This window comes from Sciurus carolinensis, chromosome 6 (assembly GCF_902686445.1).
Source record: "Sciurus carolinensis chromosome 6, mSciCar1.2, whole genome shotgun sequence".
NCBI lineage: Eukaryota > Metazoa > Chordata > Mammalia > Rodentia > Sciuridae > Sciurus > Sciurus carolinensis.
Genome location: NC_062218.1, coordinates 36,142,327 through 36,155,028, shown reverse-complemented (window position 1 = coordinate 36,155,028; position 12,702 = coordinate 36,142,327). Strand labels below are relative to the sequence as shown.

General features: G+C 40.1%; 1 protein-coding gene and 1 long non-coding RNA gene across 2 annotated transcripts in view; one reads left to right on the top strand and one right to left on the bottom strand.

The window, feature by feature from the left end:
* Positions 1–864: 864 nt before the first annotated feature.
* On the bottom strand, positions 865–5,938 carry LOC124986609 (uncharacterized). The gene is made up of 3 exons (XR_007109045.1): positions 5,606–5,938; positions 3,177–3,230; positions 865–3,101 (listed from the first exon to the last, which is right to left on the bottom strand). It is a non-coding gene; the product is annotated as an uncharacterized LOC124986609 (long non-coding RNA).
* Positions 5,742–12,702, top strand: part of Oxct1 (3-oxoacid CoA-transferase 1) — a 140,391-nt gene continuing 133,430 nt past the window's right edge. The window contains exon 1 of the mRNA XM_047555068.1: positions 5,742–5,921. Coding sequence (XP_047411024.1) covers positions 5,844–5,921 — 78 coding nt within the window. The 5' untranslated portion in view covers positions 5,742–5,843. The remainder of the gene's footprint in view (positions 5,922–12,702) is intronic.

Below are 12,702 nucleotides of genomic sequence, written 5' to 3'. Positions count from 1 at the left end.
CATTTCCTGTTACAAATGTAATCAATGAGAAAAATAAAACTCTTCTGATAAAAATTGCAACTGTGGGGTTATATCTGATGGATTGCTTATTATTTTCCACCTGACTACAACCACATAAAGAAAATTCTGATTCATATTGCAGTTTGCCTTAGACTCTCAGTGCATGCTTCAATTAATAAGATCATAAGTTTGAAAAAAAGCAACAGGAAATGTTTCCTTCAGGGTTTAAACACCAATAATATCAACATCGCTTGTTGACATATATATAAATGTTAGACAAGAATTACCAAAATTGATCCTGAGCATTTTCAATAGGGGATAGTCAAGTTGGATGTGAATTACATATGGGAACGGAAAATATGACTTTCATAAGACAAGAATTATCCAAAATTAAAACTACCCTCTAAAACTATCTATAGTACATTATGAGTATTTTATGTACTCCTATTGAAAAATTACTATGCTGTGATGAGAAATAATGTTAAGCAGTATATGTGTGTGACCAGGGAATCTAAGTATTATATATGTTTTCAAACTTAATTAAGTCAATATGCAGATGCTGATATATCAAAAAAGATAAATTCAGAGTTACAACTCTCTTCATTAGTGACGTATTCTATAAGTTCACATATAAGAATTGGATAATAGGAATTCCATTCTGATGTCTATCTACTAACTGAACAATTTGGTAATCTTTAACATGCTAAAACTGGAGATAAATTATAATTTAGTGTACATGCTACTTCTTTGTTGGAGTTGATGAAATAGTTAAAAAAATTAAAAATAGTTAAAAGAGGGCTGAGGCTCTATCTCAGTGGCAGAGTGCTTTTGTAACACGTGTGAGGCACTGGGTTCGATCCTCAGTACCACATAAAAGTAACACAAATAAAATAAAGGCATTCTGTCCATATTACAACTACAAAAAACTTTTGAAAATTGATAAAAGATAAATTAATTTAATTTCAAATGTTCAGCTCCTAAAGTACCTCTGCTTAGCCTTTACAATTAGAGGGTATATTAAGACCATATTTTAAAAAATCTTGGCTATGCCTAGATGTTGGGCTTCAACTTGTAGCTGATAAAGATATTTTGAAATATTTTAGGGAAGGATGTGAGATTGGACTGTGTTTGAAATGATAATTTTAAGATAGTTACATTGAGGGAGAAGAGACATATATTTAGGAGGGAATTATATAATCCAGATTAGAGAAACTGAAGCTCCGGTTCTGAATTAGTGCAGAATTAAACTGGAGAGTTGAGGTGAAAGTCAAAAATATCTGAGAAAGAGGGATGTGTAAAGGTAAAAGCTGTCTTTAATGTCATAAAGTACAGGGTTTGAATCCTGCCTGATATTTTCTAGAGTATGAAAGAAGAGAAGGCAACGGACATGGCCTGAATATCTCCCCACCCCTGCAACTGCTAAGTTGAAACCTAATTCCCATTGTGATAGTATTAAAAGGTAGGGCCATTAGATGATGATTAAGTTGCAAGGTTTGTTTTTGTCAGTTTTTGTGTCGTGGTGACCAAAACACCTGATGAACAACTGAGAGAAGAATTTGGGACTCAGGGCTTCAGAGGTCTCAGTTCATATTCAGCCAACTCCATTGCTTTAGGCCCAAGGTAAGGCAGCACATCATGGGAGAAGGACCACAGGGAAGATACACCCTTTCAGGGCAAGTCCCTAGTGATTGACCTTCTCCAATCACTCCCTTCACCCTGCTTACAGTAACCACCCAGTCAGTCCAAACAAACTAGGATGGACTAATTAGGTGACAGCATAATGTAATCATTCCTCTTAATATTCCTCTTAATATTCCTGGATTAACAGGAGATTTTGGAGGGATGATCCATATCTAGACTATACCAATGGTGGAGCCCTCATGAATGGAATTAGTGCTATTATAAAAGAGGTAAGAGGGACTGTTTGTTCCTTCAGAAGTGTACAGACACAAAGAGGGTGCTCTCTACGAAGAACAGATCTTCACCAGACCTCTTAAAAGAAAATCTTTAGAAAAATTAGGTTTAGCAGAGTTAAATTTAGCAAAGAACAATTCACGAATCTGGTAGCACTCTGAACCAGTAGTGGATTAGAGAGCTCCAAGCAATGTGGGCAGGCAGTAAGGACAGAAAATGGAAGTGCCACACAGAAACAGCTTGATTGGTTACAAATCAGCATTTGTCTTTTTTGGGGCATGGTGGGATGAGTCATTTGCCTTATGGAAAAATGGTCTGATCATTTGGCAGTCTGATTTGCTAACCTTTGGCTGCTGTGATTAACTGGGATTCAAGTTATTTGTCCTAAGAATATATTCCTCAATTACACTGCAGTTTTCTAGGAATTCAAAACACACAGGGAACTTTAGGTCAAATTTAATTTATTTTAGCACACTGAATCTGTTGGTATCTTGACTTTCTAGTCTCTAAAACTTTGAGAAATAAATTTCTGTTTACAAGTTACCCAGTCTGAGGTATTTTTTTTTTTTTTTTTCCCCACCAGCAAGCACAGTTGGACAGCCAGGTGCAGCGGTGCATGCCTGTAATCCCAGCAGCTCCAGAGGCTGAGACAAGAGAATGGTGAGTTCAAAGCCAACCTCAGCAAAAGGGAGCTAGCAACTCAGTGAGACCCTGTCTCTTAATAAAATACAAATTAGGGCTGAGGATGTGGCTCAGTGGTCTAGTACCCCTGAGTTCAATCCTTTGTACCCAAACAAACAAACAAACAGATGGACAGTCTCTATGAAATAAATTCACAAGGTATAATCTTTAAACATAACACTAGGTACAAATACTGGTATAGATATTGTCCTATATCTTGACATTCTGCAAGTTCTTCTGAACTGTTTTACCATAGGGATCCACGTAACAAGGGAACAGCAGAGCTTGAGATTTGATTAGTCTAGCTACAGAGTCTATGATTTTTTTAAATCATTCTATTAACACTTGATTTTGAAGTTGTATTTATTATGTAAAAATCCAGAGGCACATATAATTTGGAATATAAATCAGAGTCTGTGTGGGGGAGGAAGACCAGGAGAGTTGATCCCTTCTATGACATGTTAAGAAATGTGGACTTTGGATCTCAAAGACACTGGAAGAAAACACTGAAGTACAATACAATCAGATTTGAATGTATACTCAATCACTCTGGTATGTTTTAAGTTTCCATAGCATCTTACCAATTTTCATTTTCATTCCATAAGTTGAGATTTCTCTGTCAAGCATTTTTCCTCCTGAGAAAACGACAATTAAAAAAAAATCAAATAATTTTTTAAATCTATTCCTTGAACAAATATTAAGTACACATTATTACTTCAAAAAATCTATGAAAATAACAAGCTTACAAACTAGGCAAATTAAGGAATGATTTGTATTATAAAACAATACTTAGATTTACAGACATGTAAAACTTCAGATTTATGTCTTTCAAAGTTATTGGAGGAAAATTGTTTTAAGGAGTTGTTTAAAGTAATTTGTTTTCTATTATTAAAGAACCATTGTATAAATGAAGCATGGATGCATTTTTGTAACTGATTCAAAGGACCTAGATGAAAAACTCCTATTACTTGTTAAGCCAGTCAAACAACATTTGAAAAACAAATCTTCACATGCCTCAGATTATCACTGAAGGAGTACACTGTTAACTATGAGGTCAAGATGTCCTATCTTTCAATAAAGAGAAATGGTAATGCATCATATTTTAAAATTAAAACAAAATCTCTCAGGCAGAAAATTATTTACAATGGAACTCCAACACCTTGTTTACATTCATCTGATAAAAAGGTGCCATACACATATACAGACACTGTATAACACAATACAAAATAAACTTCCCCCATTTCCTCATTGCCTGTCTGGGATCAGACCTTTTGTTTAAAGGGTTTGAATGCAATTCTCCCAGTTTTTAAGAGTGCAGAAGGTAAGTCCTGCAAGACTCCACAGGGAAAAGTTTCCAGAATATATATTTATCATACACTGCCGTTCCAAGAAAAGGGGAAATGTACTTACTAGTCAGAGATTTAAAAGAAGTAGGATTTTACACATGGATTAAAATTGAATATTTTTGGTGGAACTAGAAGGGATATTTGTATGCAGGATTTTTTTCTATAATTTGTTCAGGTTGAAGACACTCATACTACTGAAAAAGTAGAAAATGAAGCTATTAAGTCATCAAAAAATGTAGTCCAGTGTGTTTTGACCTTACAGTAAGGTTGATTTTCTTAAGAGACTTAGTTATACAGAACACAAGATTTAAAATATGTGTCTTCCTCAGCCAGAAGCAATGGAGTGAGACCAGCCAAGAGTGAATCATATGATGGTGGAGAGAATTGCCAATGCTTTTTTTTTTTTTTTTCCATTTCATGTGCCTGTGGAAGGGAAAAATTGAAAAAGCAGACTCATTTGGAATGTTAGCTTTTTCACAATCTGTAAATTGCGCTACAATAGCTGCTATATGCTGTATTAGGACTAGATATGGGATTTCAGTTCTAATTCTTGAGTTTCCTCTTAACAGAACTCATTAAAAATGTGTTGAAACACCCAGCATTACTAAATTACTTTCTCCTATTTAACTGGATAGTTTAACTTGGTGTTTCATTCCCAGATTGATTTTGATTAAAATCATAATATTCACAAGGAAAGAGTTCAAAGTTAAAAGAATAGTAGGGCAAATGCCTTTATGAACAGACTTAATTTTAAACTGGGTTGTTCATTGTCTTAGTGTATTTCCCAAGGAAGCTAGTCTCATTTAATTTTCTTGTGTGTTTGCAGTGGGTCAAAATTAGGAGCCATATTCCCAGGATTTGGTCAGTCTTTAATCCAATAAACTGCTTATTAAGTTTCCACCTGGTTTCTACTCTGCTGAGTGCATAGAAAGCTCTGAAGAAATCAGACGTGGCTCATGTCCTTAAGGAGCTGGTCAAAAGATAAGGTTTGGAGAGTATGTATGTGCCATGCCAATCAACCTATAACTGGAATAAATTTAGTATGATGCTTAATATTTACTTTGTGTTCACAATGTACCCGAAGTTTTGCATGAACAATCTCATATAAACAGTTTGGGTATTATAAAGCAATCTTACTTGTACCTGAGAATACAGAGGTTTGGGAGAGTTATGTAACAGGCTACAGTCATCAAAGGGACACACACCTCTATGTCTGCCTCTGCTATGTATCTCCGGAGTTTCTGGGCTCCACTGCCAAAAAGGTCTTAAAACATGCAGACTTGGATAATGAGGAACAAGGGCCCAGTTATAATCTTGTCCTCCTGAAGGTCTGCCTAGTCACATCTCATGACAGCTATGGGCATTTTCGCAGAGCAAACTTATTTTGCACAAGCCAGGGCAATTTGTGGTGAAAAGGGGCTGAGAAATAGTAAAATGGGAAGACCCTCCAGGTGGTTGAGTAGCTGTAGGTGGTCTCCAGGGCGAGCTGGAAACCTGGGACAAGGCTCATCCTGCACCCACAGGAAAGCAGACAGACACTAGCCCACGCTCCAAGCTAAAGCGCTTGACCTGGGGACTGCGGCAGCAAGTGAATGCCAACACCGCTGCTCAAAACGCACCTGGACCCCCGGGCCTTCCCCGCGCCCCGCGCGGGTTCTGCAAACCTCCACTCCGGGCCGCCGGCCCCTCCCAGCCTCGCTTCTCCACGAGTCTGCAGCAGGCAATGGGCGGTGACGCGCTGGAGGCCCCGAGGACGTCAGCGACGCGCGGTCGAGCCTCCAGCCCGCCCCCCGAGCGCCTCCCCTTCTTCTCTCCCTGTGACGCCGCGGCGGCCCCGGCAACCAGCGCTTGCACACTCACGCGCGCTGCAACCCGCCAAGTCTTCCACAGCGGGCCCCGAAGATGGCGGCTCTCAAACTCCTCTCCTCGGGGCTACGGCTCTGCGCCTCCACCCGCAGCTCCGGGGGCGCCTGGTCCAAGGTAAATTGCCGGTGAAGAGGAAGGCCACGCGCGGGAAGGTCGCAGACGAAATCGGTGCCCACGATACGTCCTCTGCCCATCCCCACCCTGCATCGGCTGCGCGGCGCCCTGGGCACAGAAGGGTTTCTGCCCTCGCGGCCTCTTGGGATTACCGCCTTGGCTCGGTTCTGCATCTGCTTCCGCGCTGGGGGGAGATGTGGCCAGCAGCGCGCGGAGAGGCTGAGAAGGGGCGGGAGGAAGCCGGGCAGCGCCGCCTCGCCCTTCTTTGCCCGGGTCCCCGAGGGCATGCGTCTCCACCGTGCTGCCTCCAGACCTCCGGGCGGCCGCAATCGCGCGAAGAGGGCGCCAATTTACAGGGGGGAAGGGATGAAGGCAGCCGGGGTAGGTTTACACACCTAGGGTATCTTCTAGGGGATTTAGGCACCGCTAGAGGCCAGAACCGGGACCCGGCGAACCGCCGCTGGCTCAAGTTCACAGCCAAGTGGGCGGATGCTGGGCGCGGCGGGGGTGGAATGCCGCTCCCCAACCCGCCTTCCCTATATGGCTGTGCAGCACCGCAGCGGTGGAAAAGGGAACCCGGACTGGAGCTCTTGTCGGGCGTCTAGCCCGCCAAGCGGGGAATCCAGTTGAGGTCTGGCTGCGGCTCGCGTATTAACTGCGGGCGCAGATGCCATTTCTCTGGAGGGCTCTGGGATCTGGGGTATGGGCTTTTTGTTTTCAAAGCCCTTAAATTTCAACCTTTAACTGGCAATTCTGCACCAAGTGTTTGGTATCTGGAGACAGTTTCGCAGCGGACTGTTGGTTGATGTGTTTTTGCCCTATGCACTGTCCCCTCCTGTAAGCCCACGTACCTGTGGGATTCGTGTCTAGAGTCCTAGTAGCCAATTACTGGACCAGAACGCCAGGTCCAGGAGGGTGACCTTACCTTGGTCACTTAAGTTACTTCGGGAACCTTTTCCTCGAACAAGAAGATGAAATGTTTTCCTTAGTAACATATTGAATAATAGCTCTGAGCTTGATAGTAGTGTACCTTGGACATGGTGTGTGATCACCGTAGGTAAACTCCTGCATGAACTCCTGGTCCACCTTACTGCTTTTCTCTTTCCTGCATCCAGGTGAGAGAATTGAGAACTAATCTCCTGTAAGAAGGAATAATTCATAACTGGATTGCATCATTAGATACATTCCTTTTAGGAGACATTTTGGTAATTGCAGGTAGCTTTGGATATATAGAACATTACTTAAAAGGGAAGTTGACTTTCAGTCATCTTATTGCTGGTGCTAAAGCTGATGAAAAATCCAGGACACAGGAGTACCCTTGAACCAAGGACAATACCATTTCCACCATGGGCAGTCACCTGTTTGTGTATTATTTATTCACTTCCAGTCTTCCTCACCTTGAGTATAATCATTAAACCATTTCTCAAGCCGAGCAAACCTCTTTAAGATGGATGAGCTACAATTTAGCTGTACCTTATTGAAAGTTTATATCAGAGTTCAAGCTTTCACCTTTCCTGTGTGATTAGGTCCAACTCCTGATTTCCAGAGTATTCCCCCAGCTAATGGCATTGAGGGCCTTCACTGTTTAGTTAGCATCTAAATCCCATCTTCCACTTCTGTTTAATTCTAATATCTGTGTACTTGATTAACTTTGGGACCTTATTGTCTGCCTTATTCTCTATCTCCCTCAACATTACTACTCTGCAAAAAATCAGACATTTAACACATGTTAAATGCATGGATGAGAGAACCCTGCAAGCAACTTAAATATTAACCTTGAGAGTTTTTTTGCTAAATATAACTAACAGGTACAATGAGATAATTTTTTTTTTCCTTTAAGAACAGTGGGCAAGTGGTGGGTAAGTGCAATGTCTCTGGACTTGAGCATGCATTAAAATTTCCTGGAGCCTTTGTAAAACAGGTTTGCGTGCCCTCCTCCAGAGTTTCAAATTTAGTAGGTTTTGGGTGGGGCCCCCTTGTTTGTGTTCAACACACATTACCTTCCCTTGGCAGTGATGCCATGCTCCTCGTGGCAAGCCTGTCCATGTGCATATCCACCCACATATTATTGCCTTTTCCTTCTAACGTGGGTCTCTTCACCTCTTTCTGAGAGCCTCCCCTTCCTACTTCTGCTTAACAAACTTTGATGCTGAAGCGGTCAAAATCAATCTTTCTGTTTCATGATTTAACTGTAATGTGGCCAGATTAGTATCACGTGGGTATATCATTAAGATAATATTTATTTAAAAATAAAACAATTGTATGATTTTTATATTTTCATTGAGAGATTATCTCAAAGGAGTGCATTTCAAGTTCTCAAGTGTTGAAGGACAAGAGAGACATTGAGTTGAGAGGGATAATGGTGGAAGTGGTTGGAATGGAAGAGTATGGATTAGAAAGTCCTGATGATTAGATCAAGGTTGGGCTCAAGAGTTAAATAGGATTTAGAAGTTAGGTGTAAGAATTTGAAGAAAAGGATCAAGGGTGAAGATAGAGAAGATGTTAAAAGGAGAAATAGATTATGCAAAGAAGATTTTTCACTGTAAAATTTTTGATTACTTCTTTCACTCCAGTGCTCAATTATCATTATTTCCCTCCCTCAATTGTAATAACAGAAACTAGTACTCACAATAGCATCGAGTTCTGCTGAAGGCAGGAGAATGGGAAAGCAAAATGAAGTACTTTCAGTGAACATGAAAGAAAACCTGAGTGAAAAATATCATCCCCAGGGTAAATAGATGTCAAAACTCATTCTTCATTCTTTTGGTAGTTTCTGCAAAGTTAAAGTTGTTTATTTGTTTTGGTAGCAACTGGTACATGGCTTTTTTAAACATCATTGTATTTGTACATAAAATCTTGGAAGGGAGAGGTTAGTTTTAAAGAAGCTTGAAGCTGCTCTTTGAATCTGGTTATCTAAGGGAAAAAAAAAAAGGTAGATGGTTATCACAAACAGACTTTTTCCCTGTAGCCTAATTTAGAAGGTGTTGGCAGTGACACAGATACTGCTTCACTCCCAGAGACAGGGAGTGTGGGTGGAGAATGGGAGCGAGGGAGGAAACCAGTGAAGAGAACAAATCCAAAACCTTCCTCCAAGGAGCTGCTTTAAGCAATTTTCTGGCTTGAAGATCCTCAGTAGCACACCCAGCGAGACCTCCTGCTTCCTCTTTGCCCCACTGCCTGCGTTCACATTGCTGTCTTGCCCAGTTATCTCTGAATATCCAGACTTCCAGACCTAATTAAAAATGAAAGGAACATGTTCCTGGGTGTAGAGGAGCACACTTATAGTCCCATTTACCCTGGAGGCTGAGGTGGGAGAAATCACTTGAGCTCAGGAATTCCAGACCACTAGCCTGGGCAACAACAGCAAGCCCCTTGCTCCAGGAAAAGGAAAGGAAAGGAGAGGAAAGGGAAAAGGAGGAAGTTAAAGTGATCCCAAAGCTAGGACCCATTTTTTTTTTTTTTAAAGCTTAACAAAGATTACATGGGTTAATTACATGGGTTAATTACATGTATTATGGGTCACATTAAAAGTATTTAATTGTGTGTAATCAGTGATGCATGTGTGTGTAAGGCAGAATGGCAAGGTTAAAAATAATATTAAACTACAATTAATGACAAGTTAGTCTTCCTTTCTTGGTGGGGAATGGAGCAAAGGTGGCATTCTACAATGGAAGCTAACATCTGGGTATCCTCTGTGTTCCAGGTGCAGAACTTTTGTATATATCCTTACTTAACCTTGCTCAGTCCATAGAGGACAATTGTCATCTTTTTATAAAATCAAGCTCTCCCTGCAGCCCTTCAAAAAAAAAATGATTTATATTTCTGATCATTGCCATTCTAACAGGAGTGAGATAAAATCTCAATGTAGTTTTAATTTGCATTTCCCTAATTGCTAGAGATATTGAACATTTTTTCATATATTTGTTGGCCATTTGTATGTCTTCTTTTGAGAAGTGTCTGTTTAGTTATTTTTGCCCATTTATTAATTGGGTTATTTGGTTTTTTTTGGTGTGTCAAGTTTTTTGAGTCTTCGTGTATTCTGGATATTAATGCCCTATTTGAGGAGCAGGTGGCCAGGATCTTTTCCCATTCTGTAGGCTCTCTGTTCATGTTCTTAAATGTTTCCTTTGCTGTTAAGAAGCTTTTTAATTTGATGTCATCCCTTTTATTGATTTTTTATTTTATTTCTTATGGTTTAGGAGTCTTATTAAGGAAGTCAGTTCCCATGTCAGCATGCTGGAGGCTTATATTTTCTTCTGTCTGGTGCACTTTCTGGTATAATTCCCAGGTATTTGATACACTTTGAGTTTTGTGTAGGGTGAGAGAAAGGGATCAAATTTCATAAATGTTGGTGAGAGTTTTGGGAAAAAGTTACACTCACACATAGTTGGTGGGACTACAGATTAGTGCAACTCTTCTGGAAAGTTTTTTAAGATTTCTTAAAAAACTGGGAATGGGCTGGCCGTGATGGTACACACCTATAACGCTGGAGGCTGAGGCAGGATGATTACAAGGTCAAAGCCAGCCTCAGCAACTTAGCACGGACCTAAGCTACTTAGTGATACCCTGTGTCAAAGTAAAAAATTAAAAGAGCCTGGGATGTGGCTCAGTGGTGAAGCACACCTGAGTTCAATCCCTGCACAATAAATATATAAAAATTAAATAAACAAACAAAGAATGGAACCACCATATGACCCAGCTCTCTCACTCCTTGGTATATATCCAAAATTTTTAAAATCAGCATACTACAGGGATGCAGCTTCGTCAATGTTTACAGCAGCATGATTCACAATAACCAAGCAACCAACCTAGGTGCTCTTCAACAGATGAATGGATACAGGAAATGTGACATGCACGCACACGCACACACACACACATACATACACACACACACAATGAAATTTTACTTAGCCATAAACAAGAATGAAATTATGGTATTTGCTTGTCAATGGATGGAACTGGAGACTATCTTGCTAAGTGAAATAAACCAGTCCCCAAAGTGAAAGGTTGTATGTTTTCTCTAATATATTGAAGCTAATCCAAGGAAAAAAACAAAAGGGAGAGGGAATTCCATCAAGGCAGAGGAAAGATCATTTGAGTAGACAAAGAGATTGAGGTGGAGGAAGGAGTGATTGGGTAGGGAACAGTGGAATGAATCTGACAGAACTTTTATTATGTACATACGTGAATATACTACAGTGAATCTCAACTTCAAGTATGTCCACAGGACACTAATTAAAAAAATATAAATAAATTGCAGAAATATCAGTAGTTTGGGGAGGGATGGGTAAATGGGGGGGGGGGAACTAAATTAGAACCGATGATAGTCCCTGCTCTTGTGATTATGTCAAAATGTATCCTAATGTTATCTATAACTAAAAAGAATACAAAAGAAAGATAATGACAGCATTTTTCAAAGCTGATTTAAGACATGAATCTACAAATCAAAATAATGAATCTGATGCAGGAAAAATTTTTTAAATAAATAAATACCAAGATCTGTGAATACAGCTCAGAGCACTTGCCTAGCATGCACAAGGCCCTAGGTTTGAGCCACAGCACTGAAGCAATACATAAATTAAAAGCAAAATGCTAGAAATAGCATAGTGAAAGTGGAGACAACCAGAGATGGAAAAAATTAAAATCAGTTAGAAAAAAGGACTGAAAACATAAAAGATCAACAGATTAGAATGGCAACTGATAGCTGCAACCACACAATACAAAGAGGAAGTCTATTATATTTTCAGTGTGCTCAAGGAAAATGACTGTCAACGTGAAATTTTAGTCCCAGTGAAAAATGCCTTGACCAGTGTAGTAAAGAGAACAGAGAGGAAGAGGGGATGGAAAAGAGAAGTACTGGGGACTGAAATGGAGCAAATTATATTCCATGCTTGTGTATTTATCTCAAAATGAACCCTAATATTATGTCTGACTATAATGCACTAAAAAATTAAAACTTAAAAATGAATGAAAAAAATGTAATTTGCTCAGATCCACACAGTTGTGACTGTGCTGGGTCTCAACACGAGGGTACTTCTCACCCTAGGAGTGTAGCCTTTTAGGCTACAGTGTCTCCCAAATTAGGTGGTTAGCTTTGTTTTGTTTTGTTCTGGAACCAGAGATTGAACCCAGGGACTCTTAACCACTGAACCACATCTTTGGCCTTTTTTTTTTTTTTTTTGAGACAGGGTCTCGCTAAGTTGCTTAGGGCCTTGCTAAGCTGCTGAGGCCGGCTTTGAACTAGTGATCCTCTTGCCTCAGCCTTCTAAATTGTCGAGATTACAAGTCCTCACCAATGTGCCCATATCCCCAGTCTTTTTTATATTCTATTTAAAAACAGGGTCTCACCAAGTTGCTTAGGACTTCGCTAAATTTCTGAGGCTGCCCCTGAACTTCTTGATCCTCCCGCCTCAGCCTCCTATGCCTGGCTTGATGGTTAGTTTTTTGAGGACAAAACTATTGTCGTAAAAGTTGGTTTCTCAGTAAATAGTAAATGGATATCAAATGTCAATGTAACATCTAACAAATGTCAACACATATTCTTAACTGAATGAATAATGAAAAACAAACACTTGAGTACCTGAACGGCTCATTATCTTGAGCCCTTCTCACAGTCCTTGGGAACTTGTCACTCTTTTAACTTTTGCTATCTGTGTAAGGGTACCATTTTGTTCCATTCTCTTCTTTTCAGGTGCTGGGGGTAGAACCCAGGGCCTCGGGCATGCTAGATAAGTGCTCAACCACTGGCTATACTTCCAGCCCAACTTCACAGCTTTTTAAA